The 18,524-nt window shown below is 43.4% G+C and overlaps 1 protein-coding gene across 1 annotated transcript in view; it reads right to left on the reverse strand.

The window, feature by feature from the left end:
* Positions 1-218: 218 nt before the first annotated feature.
* CPNE1 (copine 1) overlaps positions 219-18,524 on the reverse strand; it is a 44,086-nt gene continuing 25,780 nt past the window's right edge. The window contains 19 exon segments of the mRNA XM_055722541.1: positions 219-1,271; positions 2,047-2,086; positions 2,088-2,291; positions 4,035-4,168; positions 6,575-6,626; positions 6,703-6,757; positions 7,415-7,472; positions 7,475-7,495; positions 7,498-7,546; positions 7,956-8,016; positions 8,115-8,199; positions 9,340-9,439; positions 13,361-13,450; positions 13,958-14,041; positions 14,719-14,790; positions 15,012-15,086; positions 15,815-15,994; positions 16,487-16,534; positions 16,536-16,616. Coding sequence (XP_055578516.1) covers positions 1,168-1,271; positions 2,047-2,086; positions 2,088-2,291; positions 4,035-4,168; positions 6,575-6,626; positions 6,703-6,757; positions 7,415-7,472; positions 7,475-7,495; positions 7,498-7,546; positions 7,956-8,016; positions 8,115-8,199; positions 9,340-9,439; positions 13,361-13,450; positions 13,958-14,041; positions 14,719-14,790; positions 15,012-15,086; positions 15,815-15,994; positions 16,487-16,534; positions 16,536-16,616 — 1,593 coding nt within the window. The 3' untranslated portion in view covers positions 219-1,167.

An 18,524-nucleotide genomic window follows, 5' to 3' on the forward strand; every position in this document is an offset into this window, starting at 1 on the left:
TGACTGTGTCTTCCCTCTGTCGCAACAGCTGGAAAACAAAAGGAAAAGCACAGAAAGGAAATAAAAGTCCAAACACATTATGTAAGTCAAAGCAGATTATTTATTTACGAAACTGAAATTGATGACCGCTTTGTAGTGCAATGACAAGCACAAGTTTCTTTATCTCTATTTTGAAATGAACCATCCCCTGCCACCTCCCCAAACAATTGTGCTTTACCACCATGTGCCTGTTCTACAGTCCCCAGACCATGTGATACACACTTCACATTTTTGAGGACAAGGAAGCACCTCTTTGGAGTTCCACAGATAGTTACTTTTTCATTTCATAACTTCTGTGACAAAGAAATAACTCAAATCATCTTTATTTCATGTTCCTTGTTGCTGGGTTTTGAAAGTCACATTAATGTGACTCATTAATCCCAATCTTGATTAATTAACAATTAATCCTCATTAATCCCCCCCCACTAATAAGCAGACCGCAGTGTTCTTAAACTGCAACAGTGGCTCCAAGCAAGAGACTATCACAGAGGAAATTTTTGCTGATAGAAAAACGTGATTAAGAAGACTGCAAAGTATGGTCACTGAAATTTAAAAATAAACCTCTGTATACAGCAATATACTGGCACTTTATGAAGGCACAACAGGAACTACCGCAGGCATCTGACCAACAGACTTCAGTACCCATCATGACAGAAGGGTCCCTGTTCCCACAGAAGAAAAAGAAAAAAAACCAACAAAACAAACCATATCAAGGAACACACGGTAAGTATCATTACAGCAAACATGACTGCAGTACTTCTCCTGCTCAGCACAGCAAAGCAGCATTGCATGAGCAGCCCAGTGCACATGCCCACTGTGATACCATGCAGCAGATGGGCTGTGTCAAGCAATGATGCATGGTATGATGTGTCACTGTTGCAAGGTGGAAAACCAGCAAGGTCTATTTTTCTGTGACAAACTGCCAGCAGCTGTGGGTTTTTCCTTATATATAGTTCTTCCTATTAGGAACAGGAAAGATCAAAGATACAGAGCACAAGCAGGTGAAAGAATTAGTGTGAATGGTACGATCTTGAGGCACTGAGCACTGACAGTGTGTGCAAGGGAGAGCATGGGTGCAGACAGCTTTCTTCATGCCAGTGATACAGGTGGCCAGGGTCAGGCTGCAATCTACTTCATCATTATTTCTGACCATTTCACAGGTGGCCATCCCTGCCACTTACAGTATGACACCAGCTGCTTAGGCACTTCAGCCAGAACCATCTGGGAAAGTGCTTACTGGGAGCCCACAAGAACAAGGAGAATAAACCAGAAATACTGCAGAGAAAGGATTTATCAGCCCAGTGACAAGCACTCTTGCAGAACGCAGAGCACAGCCCCCACCCCATTTCATCTCACTCCCTGTTGCAAGAGTTCTTTGCTGCCGTTTAGCACTGCTGACGAAAATCACTTGTTCTCACCCCTGCACTGCTCCCTTTCCACTGCAAGCCTAGGCTCACACAGCCTTTATATGGCCCTGATCTGGGTGGGGTACTACCTAGCCACTAGCAATTTCTCTTATTTTGGGTTTTCATTTGACTCCATTCTTCAACCCAATTCACTGTGCAATGTGCATGAATGCTAGAGCCAACAGTGAAAGCAGGGAGGAGCTGCGGAATGACAGGACTGCTTTCAAAAAACAGGGAAGACTTAGCTTAAATCACTCACGGGACTCTCAACATCAGAGACTGACAATATGATCTCATTTCCTTGCCTAATAAATGTTTTGTATCCCAGGAAAGACATCATCTCATCTACTCCTTTAACTCTGCAATAGCCAAGAGACAGTATATTAAATCAATGATACAAGAGCTCTTTAAGAAAAAGCTGCAAAAGAGCTGTGACTAGGCACACAGTTTCAAACACACAAACATCCCAACTCTCACTGGTATCAAGCACTGGGACAGCAATTTGAGCATGCAACTTGCTGCCTTGTCTAGACCCATGCTTATTTTTTAGATGCAATAGCTGCATATACACTGGCATCAGGACTCTTCTGAAGTTAAAGACAACTTACATTTAACTGTCTGAAAGGCACAAACTGGACACAAACTGTCTTGTGCAACTGGCTCTCCTGTCAGAGACTTCAGGACACCATTGTCTCCATCAAGGAACTCCACTGCTTTGAAATCAGCTTTACCAACTCCAACAATAATGATGGACATTGGCAGCTTAGAGGCATGAACAATCGCTTGCCTAGTTTGATCCAGGTCAGTGATCTCTCCACCTGTGATGATCAGCAAGATAAAATATTGCTGAAAAACATTAGAAAGCACCCAGTTAGGGAATTCAACACCAAAGCTCACATAACTGAACGCAAATGGGGCAATTTCTTAGAGCAGGAAAGAAATTAGATGGTGCTGCAGATAAGACAAAACCAGAACATTAAAGAAGCTTATGCTTATTCACATTTCTCATATGCGTAGCACCTTTTATTGTGCACTTAGAATTTCCTCTGTACTAGAAAAAAGGTAGTCTTAAATTTAATTTATGAAAAACAATCAATTGGGAGAAAGTACTAGAGATGAGCAAAGTACTACTAAATCAACAAAGCTGCACACAGAATTCACTGATAAGGTGCTGCTTTACTCACTGATAACTCAAAAAGGCTAGTATGTAATATCCCTGCAGTGTAACTCAAAAAGTCGTCTTTTTTTAGTTATCAGTAATTTACATTGTAAGCATTAAAAATCTCAAAATACAGTGACAAACGTCATGACACAAAGACACTCTAGACATAACAAGAGGGGAAGAATACAGGACCTTTTCAAGAAGAAGAAAAAAATACCTCACACCAACAAATATGCACAGTGAAGTGTTTAAAATTTCCCTCCTTTTCCAGAGGGTAATGTTTGTACCTGGTTCTGAAATGAGCAACCACTGTTTTACAGCAGCTATCTATAGAATTCAAATGAAGACAGAAAGTGAGACACGCACAATTAAAATAAAACTGAATTTCCAATTCCAAAACCCAGTTAACACAAGGGTTACTATGGTTGTACCCCATTACTAGTTCTTTATTTAAATAGTTAGGTTTTCATCTGTAAGAAAAGGTAGAGATATTTAACATATAAAGAGAAATAAGATTCCCCCAAGTGTTGGGAAGGCTGAAAAATACCCTCAGAAATGTAAGAAACTGATTTCCCTAGACCAAGCACCTCACAGTGTGGGAAATTTATTTGACATACACACAAACCTAAGTAGAACCAAAAATACTGGCACAGCTAGGCCATAAAGCAAGTATCTGAGGGTACATCCAAATTCTTTCTGATCCGTCTGTCAGAAAGGAACCAGTTAAATCCATCAGGAAATAAGAGTCCTTAAGCAAAAGGATTAAGTTTATAAAGTTGAATTTTAACAGCAGCCACAGCCATGCAAGCACACAAATGAGACATGCAACACAACTGTAGGGTAGCATAGATTCTCTGCAATACAGTTAGCATACTGATTTAACAGTTCTCAGACTCCTTTGTTAATCCGGTCCTCTAGATAACCCTATTCTGCATGCCATCATGGTGGGACAGATAGTCGGGCCCTCTGGTATTTTTCTTGGAAGCAGTCTTTGTGCACATTCTTAAAAGCAAAATTGTTTGGAATAAAATACACAGGGCCCCTCCATACTGTGTGTACTCCCTACAGGTGATAGAGCTTGGCAAGATTGGTTAGAGGCAATTGCTGACAGAGTCCAACTGGTCTCAAAGCCAACACAGCACCTCTGTATACTTCAATAGTTAAGTGCAACGCTAGCAAACTGTGAAAAAGAGAAATAAACAGCACTTGAGCAATGTAAACTAGAGTCAAATGTCCATCATACAGGTTCATACCAATATGTACCAAGACAGTACCAATACCCTCTCTGTAGGTTGGTAAGAGAAGACCAAACTTGGGATCCTAAGGAAGGACGACAACACCACTTTACCATTCCATTCTATCCCACCGTGAACACAGAAAAACAGAATCAGCCCAACGCAGATCCACAGGAAAGGGCGTGCACTCACTGAAGGAGTTCCCTGTTGTGCCCAGCGCGCTGCAAACCTTGCCACGAGGTTTATAGTAGGAGAGAAATTGGTTGGCCCATAGAGTCGAATCTGAGGCAGGATCTGGTGGTAGGCACCCACTATTCCTTGGATCCCTGTAACACAAAAAAGGCAAGCTGCCAGAAGAGCTTCACAACTTCTGCAGTAATTATTTTGTAAGTACTACTAAATAGTATGGCAAAAGGATAACAACTCTCACACAGCTGTAAATGCCTGAAGGGCAAATAAGCAGCAGGATAACAGCAAATACACAAAGCACAAGGCCAGAACCAGTGGACAGCCGCAGAGACAGGATTTGCAGATTTCTCCCCCATTCTACATCCTTCATATCACTTTGGGCATCTAACATCACAGAACTCATGGAAGTTGTGGGAAAAGTGATCCAGTGAAGGCACTGATCACTATGTTTACCTTGTCCTTTCTACCTTGCATCCAATTTGCCTAGTTTAATTGCCTATAGTCTCACTAGACAACAAGGTCAGAAGTTCTCTGGAACAGTAACTTTTCATTTTCCTTGTATGCAAGTTAGACAATGATCCCTGTTTCAGGATTCAAACATTTCTGTAACAGAAATAGCAATCACTAAGATTTTTCCTAGGTAAGAAGTTTTCCTCAGGTTAACTAAACAACATATTTTTAAAAGTTGATTTTAAATGATGCATATTATTCTGTGGATCCATCTAAATTGTCCTATTCCTGGCTTTTATCAATGTAGCTTCATTTGCAACAACTGCTGCCTGTGTTGTTCACCATGCAGATTTTACTGCAATACCTCTCAGAACTACCACACAGGGACATTTAAAGAGCAAAGACACAGATCCCAGTGAGGCAGACAAAAATGAACTGTCCGAGGGAACGCTTGGATTTTCACACTGAATCTCGGATTCCATTTTTTGTTGGCCTTAGGCCAGATACTTTAGTCCTAAAAGGTCATAATCCGGCTTAGAGAGCAGCCATTAAAAACAGCTGTGTGGTGGGCTGACCCTGGCTGGATGCCAGGCACCCACCAAAGCCACTATCACTCCCCTCCTCATCCGGACAGGGGAGAGAAAATATAATGAAATGCTCATAGGTTGAGGTAAGGACAGAGAGATGACTCAGCAATTATCATCACAGGCAAAACAGACTTGACCTGGGAAAAATTAGTTTGATTTATTACTAGAGTAGGATACTGAGACATAAAACCTAAATCGTAAAAGACCTTCCTCCACCCCTCCCTTCTTCCCAGGCTTTACTCCCAATTCCTCTACTACTTCCCCCCACAGCAGTGCAGGTGGATGGGGAATGGGAGTTGTGATCAGTTCATCACATATTGTCCCTGCCACTCCTTTTCCTGCAGGGAGAGGACTCCTCACACTCTTCCCCTGTGTGGGGTCCCTCCCACAGGAGACAGCCCTCCACAAACTTGTCCAAAATGAGTCCTTCCCATGGGCTGCAGTTCTTCACAAACAGCTCCAGCATGAGCCCCACATTGCAGTCAGAAGTCCTGCCAGCAAACCTGCTCCCGCATGGGCTCCTCTGTCCACAGGTCCTGACAGGAGCCTGCTCCAGCGTTGGGCTTCCCACAGGGTCACAGCCTCCTTCAGGCATCCACCTGCTATGGTGTGGGATCCTCCATAGACTGCAGGAGGGTATCTGCTCCACCATGGGCCTCCATAGGCTTTGGGGGACAGCCTGCCTCACCATGGGCTTCACCACTGGCTGCCAGGGAACCTCTGCTCTGGCACCTGGAGCATCTCCTTCCCTCCTGCACCAACACTGGTGTCTGCAGGGCTGCTCCTCTCATATTCCCACTCCTCTCTCCAGCTGGAATTGCTGTTGCACAGTTGTGGGTTTCTTTCCCCTCCTCCTTAAATGCATTATCTCCAAAGTGCTACCACCATCACTGATGGGCTCAGCCTGGGCCAGAAGTGGGTCTGTTTTGGAGCTGGCTGACATTGGCTCCATCTGACATAGGCGAAGCTTCTAACAGCTTCTTAAGGAAGCCACCCCTGTAGCCTGCACCCCACCAAAATGTTGCCATGCAAACCCAATCCAGTCTGAAACAATCTCCACTAAAGGAGATGGCTATAAAGAAAATAAGCTTTAAGGACAAGCCTTTAAAAAGATTACATTTGTACATAGACACACTGCTGATGAAGTAACTGGTCTCCAACAGCCTTAGCAGATGGTCACTCTAGAAACATGACTAGCACAGGCACATTGCTGACCTGAATCCACTGCCGCCTATAACATACCAGAAGCAACCAAGTTGCAGCAACAAAAATTCCAGCACAGACTAACAATCAAATTAAAACCCAGACCCCTTCACTGGAGCGTATAAAGACCGCACAGAAATCTGCATCAACACACATCCATTTTTGTCCGTATCCAGGTGAGAGTAAATCCAGTTTCCTGCATATCTTGGTGCTGCATATAGTTTTCACCAGTTATGAAAGAAATACAACACTTCAAACATCTGTCCATCTCACAGTGAAGTATTAATAAAGAGGTGTCCTCACCCTGACAACAAGGGTTGCTGGGGTTGAAGTTCAAAGCGAACTCATGAGATACCTAGGAAAGGGGACATTACAAACAGTTAGGGAATGCAGACAGACAGAGCAACTGCCCAACGTTGCAAAGGCCCTACCTGCCAGCTAGAAGGAATCTGAGCTCCAAACCCAAATGCAGGAAACAGCTTGTCCCTGAAGAGAAAGGACAACAAGAAATAAGAAAGCAATTTTTCGTAACTCACTACTCTGTTTTATTCCCAGAAAGCAGTTGCGGACCAAGGTTCAATTCCTGCCATACAGAATGCATGCACCATCTAGCTCCCCATGGCCAGTCACCCAAAGGTTTCAGGCTTTGGCTTGACAGTTTCAGCACGTCTGTCAGTGCAGCACCCCACAGGACTCCCAGGAAATTTCAAAGTAGCAAAAGAAAAGCCAACCCAACCACAGCCTGGCTAAAGGACAGAACAGACAAACACGTTCCCACTGAATCAAACAGGGCATTCACGTTTGAAATGCACCGTCAGTAACAAGGGATTAGTGACCAGCTAAAGCAGCATTACAGAGTAACCCAAGGCCATAAAAGGGCAGACCTGGAGGGAGACAAACCAAGCAAATATGCCAATTATTTGCATATATTGCAAAAAATTACAAAGGGCTGCCACTGCGCTCCCTGGCAGTGACAGAAGCAGGAGAAAGCAGTAGCATCTCCTGCAGGCATTTCCCAAGGAAAGGCAGCACCTCAGTCACTCAGACACTACAAGTCAGAAACAAGCTATCAACCCTGATCACTGACACCTGCTGTGACACATTTTTGACACAGTGGCTAGATCAGTTAAGATCATTACATACATGTCATAATCTTGGACTACACTTCCCACACTCCAGATGGCATTCAGCTACTCATTATCCCATCTGGGCTGATGTAGTGAGAGAATCTGGTGACTTGGGATCTCAGTTGGAGCCAGTGAAGTCCACGCCCACCTAACCAGCCACAATGACAGCAAGTCACTGATGCATCACCATAAGCAAATGAGAAGAACTAACCACACCCAGAAACGGAGGGTTAGACAAGGCCCACAGAGCTCCCCTTCTCCCAGGCACACAGGCAGTCCTACACAGGAGCAGGCAGGTAAATCTGTGTACCTTTTCCCACTGGGGTACATGCATGTTTAATAAATACTAATCTTTTCCACTGATAGACTGAACTGATTTCTCAGAAGAAATTTAAGGAAACCCTAGTTCCACTGAAGTTGCTACTTGATCACAAAAAGTAAAAATATAACATCATTTGGGTTTTGCAGTCTTCATCACTGCAAATAAAAGTACTAATCACAACTTCATTGCTCCTGCCACCTGTCACACCAAGAGGTACAGTGGGGAAACAACCCACTGTAAAGTTAATCTGGTAGCCTCCCATGATGTAGTCAAGAAACTAATATTGTGCCTCAATCCAGAGGAACAGAGTGTTACACCTCCTCCCCACAAGAACAGATTTCATTACAATCAGAAAATAAAAGAGAAAGAAAAAATCAACAAAAATCTTCCTACCTTGCAAGATTTTATCCTAATAATGTCAGAGTTTTTGTAGCTCTTTTTCTTTCTGTTTTTCTCAGGATTAATGCATTCAAATTCCACCTACAGAAAGCAAGAATGCAAGAAGCACATTCCCAAATATCTGCATTTACGACAGGGCATATTACTGAAACAGAAGAGTGTCACACATCACACAGTTACACAAATACTGAGCACAATTCTGAAATTTAGTATTAAAAAGGTCTGCAACTACTTTGGCTGCTATCTGACAAGTTAAACACTATGCTTTTGCTACTAGCACTGGGCAGAACACAAGGAAAGGCCTCAGAAAATCATTCTCCTCAGCAACGTAACTGTTACTCTATATGCAACTATGAAACAGTGTCAATTTTATCAGAGGGAAAAAAAAGTTGATCACAAATAAGATCACTCCTCTTAACATAATCAGGTTCTTTTTCCGTTAAGGGAAAGGAATGCACTCAAACAGAAGACGAGGCAAAACCTCAGCATGGGATAGCCTAAATTCACAGGCTCCCAATGGCAGTGTTTCACTTGAAATCAAAACTAATTGATGTAAGCTAGGGAAAGAGCCAAGAATCTTCCACAAACTTCAGGATTACAACCACAGAAGTCAAGCTGGCAGGCAACTGGAAGCAGTCCTAGGCTATCTGCTGTGTGGGAATTCATCTGTGAATTCTGATGAGACACTTCCACAATGAGAGTTCAGGTGCAGACAAGAGAGAAACTGGCATGACCAGCAAGTGATTCAACTTAGTCTAAACTGGATGCCCAAGACAAGGTAAGAAGAGTGCCCCTGGAAGAGCTGCTTCTCTCTGTCAGCTAGAAAGGCAACCAAGAAAGGGTGACCAGCTCAAGCACAAATGTTATCTGAGACAAGCCCTACCTCTGGGCTCACCTGTTAAAACATGAACAAGCCCTTTTATTTCCACTTGACTCAGCAGAGGCAAAAGCAAGCTGAACTGCTGGCCAAAGTGGCTGGTGGCCAGCACAAAATGGGCTCAAGGATGTCTTTAGGAAAAGGAATAGTAACAGTACCGAGGCAAATAATTCCCACACCAGGTTTTATTTTTCCCAGATGTTAGCTTAGTAATACAAAGATACACACAGAAAAATTCACTTTTGGAGGCAACAACTGAAAATATATCTCTGAGGTCCATATTAAAAAGGATTTCTGAAAGACTGACTTATGGACTGAGTTAGTGGGGGATTGAGAAAGCTCATCGGAGAGTCATCACTGGCTTTGTTTAGCTGAGTCAGATTAGTTTCAAAACTGCCTATTGAGTCATGTGACCCATCACTGTCATAATCTGCACACCATACCTGAAAGGGAAGAGAGCAAGCAATGGGCAAAGTGTACTGCATTAGGGAGAATGGCAGCTGCTCACCACATGATCTCCCATTTCTGACAGCTTTGCAGCAATGCTAGTGAACTCCCCTATCACATCTGAACCAGTGGCGTCATCCATATCACTAACTGAAACCTGATAGTAAGAGACACTCTGAGCGAACTGCTCAAAAAGGGAGATGTTGAATTGCTCACCCACTGCATACCCATAAGCACGCACAGTGAAAGTTATAATTAAAAGCCTTCCGCAGTTTAAACATAAACGAAACAAAAAAAAACCCCAACACTTCACAGCCTAGATGTATAAATGCAAGGTCATTCATGACAAGATATGCAGCTGGGGTAATGGGAACAAGCAATTAAAAATTTGTTATCTAAGCACTTTTCGAACATACTCTTTTCTTCTGCCCAGCAATATCATCGCTTTACAAAGTAATGGCAAATTCCACAGAGCACTAAGTCTTTTTCTGCATCTTATACCAATCAGATTAGAGACAATTAATAACCAGTCACGTTTAAATCAGCATGAAAGCTTCAGAAACAGATAATGCAAGAGAGCAATGCATTTAAAAATACAAAATATGCTAACAGCTATGCCTTCGAGCAAACACAATAAGGCTTATATTATCAATAGATCCCCACAAAATCAACTATACAGAGCATTTATAACATGCAAGATACACACAACTGTAGAACACAATTCCAGAAGCAGTCAACCAAGAAACAGTTGTAAACAGCTGCTTTCTCCCCTGCTGAAATTCACATTCTACACAGATTCGAAGGCTCTCTTTTTCCATGATCTGCCTTTAGCAATCAATAAACTGATGTTAATCCAGTATAAACCACAGTGACAGCTTTTTCCTCAGGACAAAGGGACAAGATGAACCCACGGGTAACACCTGAGTAAGGATGTCTAATTCAATAGCCAGATACCTGAATTTGAGACAGTGTTCTTTTAGGACTACTTTGATTCATCAGGGATATTCCATAGGTATCAGTGGGAAACCTGTACAAAAAGTCCGGTGGATTATGGCCTAATCCAGCCACCTAAATGGGAAGCACCACGTCATCCTTCAGTCTCTTAACGGGAAAACAAGATCACCTTAGATTCTGTGCCCCACTTCTCCCTCTTTATCCATCCCAAGCCACTACCTTTCCATTCATCTCTTCTGCACGCTCCAACATGAAGCAACTCTCACCTTCCCGCCTGAACTCCACCCCACCTCTCTCAACAATTCCGACATTTCAACATCACTCAGAAGCACCTGGATTGTGTGAGGGAGGAAAACGAAGGAGGCTCTCATGCTGAACGCAGGGTGCAACCTCCTGGTGCAGGGTCTGCTTTGCACAATACACCTGAGAGCTGCAGAGAATTCAGCAGCTGCTGCCTCCATGCACCTCTTCTCCCCACCCCACTTGCTCCCATTCCCCCTCTCAGCCACTCCAATAAAACTGTATTTAGGACCAGTTTAGTTACTAGTTCACAGCAGGATATGCCTTAAAACAAACCTCTTTTTGCAAAGGTTTTCTAAAACTGGCCGAGAATCACTGTACACAGCCCAAAGAGTGGTGTTGCTTCAAACAAAATCCTAGCAATACTGCTGGACACTGTATATAGTTATTTAATGATTAATTAATCCTTCGTAAATGAACTATCCAATATACACTATAAGCCTTGGAATACAGTCAGCAGGTAAAATGCCCCTTTCATCTACAGGAGGAGCTTCCTCACAGAAAATGGATGTGCCTTTACATATATGCCATCAAGCACTTGAACTGGCAGCTTTAGTCTCAGTACCAACACCCGCAAATTTCACATTTGCTATTTCCATTTAGATAACTATGGTGGAGATATGCTACTTTCATTTGCCCCTACTGTTAATGAAACTGTCAAGAAGATTAGGCTGTGTCACAAATCAAAGCTGCTCTTAACACATAACAAGGAGAACATCACTCTGCATCACAATGAATAAAGAATTACCATTGTTAGTAGCATCATTAATTTGAACCAAAGATTGATGTTCACACATATATTCAGTACACAATCCTCACACATAGCTGGCAAAACTGATATTTAGGGGATGCATCAAAATGGCTGTTTCTACTGTGCTGCAGTACAAGTTCTCCCTTCACTGAAGACTGTTATTTCATGTAATTGTTCCTATGTAAATTTTTGGAAACCTCAAACCAGAGGTTCAAAGCAGCAAATGCCATATGAAAAATGAAACACCAGAGTAATATTATATTCTTTAGTGCTGCTAGTGAAACTCCTCCTGTGAGCCTGGATTCCCCTTTCTGACTTCCCTAACTTGTTAAATACAAGAACAGTATAATCCTTTTTTCACAGCTGTGTTGTGAAATTTAATAGATTATTTGCACATGCATTGAGAATTTTGGCTGAAACAAACTAACAGCAAAAATCTATCTTTTTAGAAGCAGGCCATTACAAAACTAATTCCAAAGGACAGAAAGCTTCTGAAAAACAAACCAACCCCTCAAAACAAACCAAACAGGGAAAAAATCCTCCCCCCCCCCCCCCCCCCCCAAAAAAAAAATCCACCAACCACTACCACACTAATCTTTTTGGACTATAGCAAATGCAGCCTCATGTAACAGAATGTGTAAAACATGCCATCTCATGTCAGTTTTGACAAATAATAATATGCATCCTTTTGCCTCCTTCTTTCGAGGTTTGCTGCTCACTTGGACCAAGAGGACTTCTTTCTGACCTGAGACTGTTAATTCCCCAACAAGAAAAGCTCACGAACACTACTTAAAACACTGCTATGCATCAACAAGTGCAGTAGACCTGAACACCTATTTATAGGTTTACTTTTACGGTTTTTTTACTATTTTTATATTGTATTTATTTTATAAATTTAGTATTACTGAGGTTAACAATCTCAGTAGTTTTCAAACCCATCATGCTGCACAAAAACACATTAGCACGCATGCTTTTTGCTAAACCTTTCAGATCAAACTTCCAGCATGAGATTTCTTCACAGACAGGATGAGGCAGGAAAATTCTGCAAATGGAAGGCATTTAGGAGTTGGATAGGCAGAAAGAGGCTACAATCACATAGAACTATCTATACATTTAAATGTGTTTACATTATCAATGCATTTCTTAGAACAGAAATTAATTTGCTATCAGTTTTTCTATAAACTTATTAAAAGATGTAATTGTTCTGCTACCACCTCCATTAAGCCAGGACCAGAGAGAATTAGTCACTGCATGCAGGACCACAAGGAATCGCAGTTCTGACTCAAAAACATTAATAGATTGGAAAAGACTTGGGACAAGCCCGCCAGTCTCCTGAATGGATGAAACTGACAGATGCATTAACGTCCTCTCTTTGTCAGTATCCTAAGGCACTCAAGCTCGTACAACATAGATTAACTTCTCTGGTAATTTAGAAACAGTGCTAGAAAGCCATAATTAAAAAAAAAAAAACAAAACAAAACACAACAAAACCACAAAATAAAAAAAAAACACAACCAAAAAAACACAAACCACACAAAAAAAACCACCAAACAAACAAAAAAAAACCCAAACAAAGGAAAAAAAAAAACCCAACCACCACCAAAAGCCAATCTGAAACCCTGGCCAGAATAGTGAAAAAAAGAAAAAACAAACACCAAACCAATTATTACTCTTCTTATGACTAATCATTAGAAAGTATGTCACTTCTGCATTTCCTGACTTCTCAATTTGACAGTTCATAATGTTTTAATACAGACTTCAATAGACATATAATCATTTATCTGCCACACTACTATTCTAGAAAGGCAATCTAAAAATTTAAATGTGACCAGACAACCTGATAACTCATAGTTTTAACAGCAACAGAGATTGAATTACTTGTAACAACAAAGAGAATTTCTGAAGGCTGTACCTTGATAGGTTTATTAAAATCTCCGCCACAGAACATCTGCAAGGGAACACTGAATTTCCTCCAGCATGTATTTAAGTTGTTCTTAATCACCTTAAAAAAGTTACACATACAAGCACAACATCATGCAAGGGATGCAGTGTGCAAGACACTAAGAAACATAACACAAGGGTTCTGTACAGCTATCTAAGAACAGCCTCAGTCAGTTCAACCCTGACATGCATAGACAGCCAAGCAAAAGCTCTGTAAGAAATAAAAGCTTTTAAGTTCAGGGTAGATTTTAGACTTAAGTTCAAGTTAGATTTTAGAGCCAAGCTAAGCCAATCTAACAGCTCATCACCACTGAAAGGGAGAAAGGAGACTCCTGCCCTGTTCTCACTTGTTGCATGGCCAGACTCTTCACCGAGCCAGTGTAATCCAGTCACCAGGTAGCAAATAAACAATCTGCTGCCAGGATGGTGAGCAGAATCCATTTTTTAGGACACAAGACAACTTCTACTGCAAAACCAGTGCAAAGTGTGAGCAGGAGCAGGACTCCCGCTTTTTTAAGGAATAAGCCGTCTGATCTACTCAAGAAAGACATCAGCATAGAAATACTACCTCTGATCTGTACACCAGCTACCACATTCCAGCATCACTCTGCTTGTAAAACTCCAAAAATGGATCTGATTTACCTAAGAAATCCTGCAAACAAAAACCCAACGGAAGTAATCAGCTACCTATATTTTACTCAGATGAGAGAAGAGCTGGTTAATCACTACACAATAAATACTTCAAACAACGAAGTCAAACAAACTGTGCATTTGTTTTCCTCTATTTTACTTTTCTCTTTTAAACTGCTGCACTTTCTAAGTCATCAGAGTTTATTACCTCCGATTCCAAGACCGCCTCCTCAGACCATTTTGGTCACTACAAATCACGTCATTTTGCTGACTGAGCAGTGGTGTCATTAAAGCCCTGGATTGGTCTTTGGCTTAAAATAACGTCAAGGCAGCATACCTAAACATTCACCTTTTCTTCCTTAGTAACATTACAGAAAGCTCAGTTCACAGCTACAATATTCATTGGAGGAAAATATATAACTGAACTGTATTAATATACAGAATATTCCAAAGCCAAAATAATCTCCTAAAACCTAAACATGGCAGTTGAGTTTCTGATTTGACATTGTGGTTTTCAACATGAAATTATGTCTCCAGTTTACTCCATTGTAAGCAATGAAACACAGAGAGCCCTTCTTCATACATGGATTACCTAGCTTAGTTAAACATCCGCAAATAACAGAGATTCCTGGCCAAAAGGTACTAACTGTAAATATTGCAGAAGCATGCAATAGAGTTTAAAAAAAGAAAGATTAGTACCTTTTTGTCCAAGTTTTGGCCTTCCATTTCCAAGTGCACAACCCTGGTATCTTTGATCTCCTCTGCTGAAATCTGTACCACAGAAACTGGGGGTGGGGGGGTGGAGAGGAGTTAAACAGGAAACCCCACAGAGTTCACTGTTCATGAAAAAAACTGTGGTTACAAACACCTAACTTTTCTTGTAGAAATATAGCATCTGAAGATACACTGACAGAAAACCAGAAATGTTACCTGGTCCCAGACAACATATGAAAAATGAGAAACCATTTTTTCCACACAAAAACCTTATTTACCGTAACAGTCCCCTTTCCAGCTGGCTTCCCCTGCTTCAATTCCAGCGGCCAAGTGAACACAGAGCTGGAAACAACCTAAGATTAAAAGATAGGTAATATATAAATAAGAATAAAGAACTACTCCTCAGGAGCAAAATTTTCAAGCTTTCTTAAGAGATTTAAAAATATTTAAATACATTTCCAACAGCAACTGCCATCAGAGTCTGTGCTCCCTAATAGCTGAAAATTATCTTCTCTCACTATCTACAAAACAGTACCCACTATTGTGTCTCCAAACTTAACTTTACCCTCTTGGTTTTGCTACCCCCAAACAAGACGCAATAGGCATTTTCATTATAAGTAGCCAAAAAACGCTAATAAACAACAGAAACCTACTATCAAGTCTTTCTTTAGTAACATGAACCCCACTTTTCCTCTCATACCTAGCTATACAAACTCTTCCCGAAGAAATGAATACAGAATCTTGTATAGCTTTATTTCCCTAAATTTATTGTCTGATGATCACTTTGCGGAAAGGAAACTCCATCAGGGCTCCCTGCACACCATGCCTTCCTTACTCCTGTACTACTTTCAGTTTTACAAGTGCTTCCTAACTTAAAAAACTAATTGCAAACCATGGACACCATTAACCTTCCCTTTGTGACTGACAATTATTTCTGTAATTAACGCAAGCTAACCTATTTGATGTTTTCAAATTTGAATGTGTTAAAGGATTTGATAAAGCAACCTTTCACCCCATTTTTCATAATAATCCCAACACTTGCTACGACTTTGTACATCACTTAACATGCCTCTACGCATACCTGTCCCAGGGTGAACTCGATCCCTCCCAGGTAGTCATCGTCACTTAAATCAAAGCACTTGTTATCAGTATCATACACTCCGAATTTCAGCTTCTGCACTTTCTCAAAGTAGCAGTCCACAACGAGGTTCTTGCAGAAATCCGGGTTTTGGCTGTTCTGGATCCTCTCTGTGCGATCTAGCTGTGCAAACACAGAAGCAAAGCCACTGGTGGTGAGCAAGAGGGGCTGCCCTCGCACTCAGCTTCTCACCCACAGCCCCTGCCCCCAGCTCACCCATGAACCCAGCCACTGCCGCCCGGCCGAGCCACAACTTGCCGGGAAAGGGAGTTGCACTGGGCAGCAAAGGGCACCACAGGGAACATTCTGGGAGTTAAGGGAAAAGAGGCTGGTGAAGCGCTGTATGCTGGAGCGCGTGCTCTGGGGTACAGGGAAGTGGACAGGCCGTATCACACCAGGGAGGCAAACAAACATCTCAACACAGCTCTGAGCAAACGTGTAAGCAACAACACCAATAAACGTCAAACCCTAGAGTTTATGAGCATGGACACTGCTTGCTGAATGCAAGCCTGGATTTGATGTATCGCACACCTGCTGGGAAAGCCGCGGGACAGAAAGGGCAAAAACCCAGCGTGTTGGCACCCGAGGGCAAAGCGGGGCCGACATCCGCCTTACCTCAACCCATAGGCCTCCACCCACCTCCTGCAGCAAGACGCAGAGGGGGATCCGACCTGGAGCCCAGGTCCCTGTCGAGGAGGCTCCGGCAAGACACCGACAGCTCCACCCTGGACACGCACCCGGCCATCTGCGGGCAGAGCACAGTGTCACCCGCCGCCCATCGCCGCTCCCGCCCCACAGGTGCTGGCGGAGGCACGGGGGGGCGGGGCCGGGGCGCCTCGCAGCGCGCCCGCAGCGCCGGGGCGGCGGGAGGCTCGGCCCCGCGGCCCGCTCGCCACCGCGCGGGCGCGCGGCCTGCGCGCCGCCGCCATGGGCCCGGCGCCGCTCCCCGCCTCTCACGCCCGCCTCTGCCTCGGGCTCTGCCCGCAGCTCCCAGCGGCGCCGGTTCCCCAGGGCCGGGGCGAAGGGCCCTTCCCTCCGCCGGGCGCGTCTCGCTGCCGCCCTGCGCTCCCCGGCGGGAAACGGGCTTTTAAACGCTGTCGCGTATCGTCGCTTCGCCGGGGCAGCGGCCGGTGACGGCAGGGCTGGCGCGCAAGGCCTGCCCGCGCCGCCGCCGCGGGGAACGGCGGCCTTACAGCCCCTGGGCCGCCCGTGCCCGGCAGGTGCTCCCGACGCGGCGCAAGAACTGCAGAAGCGCCCCAGCCTGCAAGACCTCCCTCCCCGCCAGCCTGACACGATCGCCCACGGCAGCTACCGAGCCCGGCAGCTGCGGTGCTGCCTTCAGGAAAAAACGGTAGCGAGCCTGTCACAAGGGGACAGCTAAGCTTTGTTGGACACCAAGGTGCAGACACTTCTGTTCCAGGAACAGCTACAATGCTCAGAATTGAATTTAGAAGATAAGCCTCCAGGTATCAGAACGCTCGAGAGACTGGACAGCTGCAGAGCTCCAACAACTACTTTAAACATGGCTATTTGATGGAGAAGCTCTCTCAGGAGCTCAGAAAGCAGGGAAGCAATTGTTTGGTCTTTCCAGTATCCAAGTAGCTACACTGCTTTCTTATACTTACAGGGTGTAAACACTTATCTCAATGAAGAGATGAGCTTTTATTAGACAACATTTAGTCCCTTAGACCTCCCAGTGCAATCTATCCCAGACAGACGTTAACGATGTCACTTAATAAGCTACTGCATGGCACTCAGATACTCCAGTGATGGTGGCAGGGCAAAACCGGTGCTCAGCAATAATTAGCAAAGCTTTAGGCAAAGAGGATCATAGGTCAGCTTTCTACCAAGGTCGTCATCATAATCTGCTTTAATGCCAGCACTTTCAAAGATGCAAGTTTGAAGTAGTCAGGTCAACTGTTCAAACTACGAGTTAGAGCCATCCATCTTCAGCTTCAAGTTGCCTTCAACCCCAGAAGAAACCACTGCCTTTAATACATACATTTCTCCTAAAATCACAAGTCACAGGTATCAGGTTTTTTCCTTTACCTACACATAGTATTCTACCAGACCAGCTTACATCAGTCTCTCATCTGCACGATCTGCAGTTCTACAGACAACCATTCACATTTGTATGACAAGACAGAAGAGACCAGGACAGCCAGCCTTGGCTCCTGTGCCAACACTTCTGTTTTTCTCTACTGCAACAGGGACTTCTGTACCAAGAAGAGACAGAACCAGGAGCCACCTTTCCTCCCCAATAGAACACAGGACCAGGAAGAGTAAAGTTAACCTCAAATAAACTGCTCCTTGTAAGCTTTAGCATCCCCAACGAGCAGCAATCCCTTTCTGGGAGGAAACCATTACTACAGGTCTCAAGCTGCAGGCAGGACAAGTCTGTACATATTGGTGTCTTTGTAACATGCAATAAATAAGGAAAAGTTAAAAGTTTGAGATTGGAACTGTTAAACCACACAACAAAGCCAGGAAGTGAAATGACCCAAGCCCTCAAACCTGAGGACCTCCCATCTACTATCAAAATCTCTTCCCCAGATCAGTAACAATGAAATCATGGTAATACTCAACTGTTTCAAGGATTTATCTTTCAATACACTAATACCCTGAAGGGTGTCTCACCCTACTGTTTTGGATT

This window comes from Falco cherrug, chromosome 10 (assembly GCF_023634085.1).
Source record: "Falco cherrug isolate bFalChe1 chromosome 10, bFalChe1.pri, whole genome shotgun sequence".
In the NCBI taxonomy this organism is placed as follows: Eukaryota; Metazoa; Chordata; class Aves; order Falconiformes; family Falconidae; genus Falco; species Falco cherrug.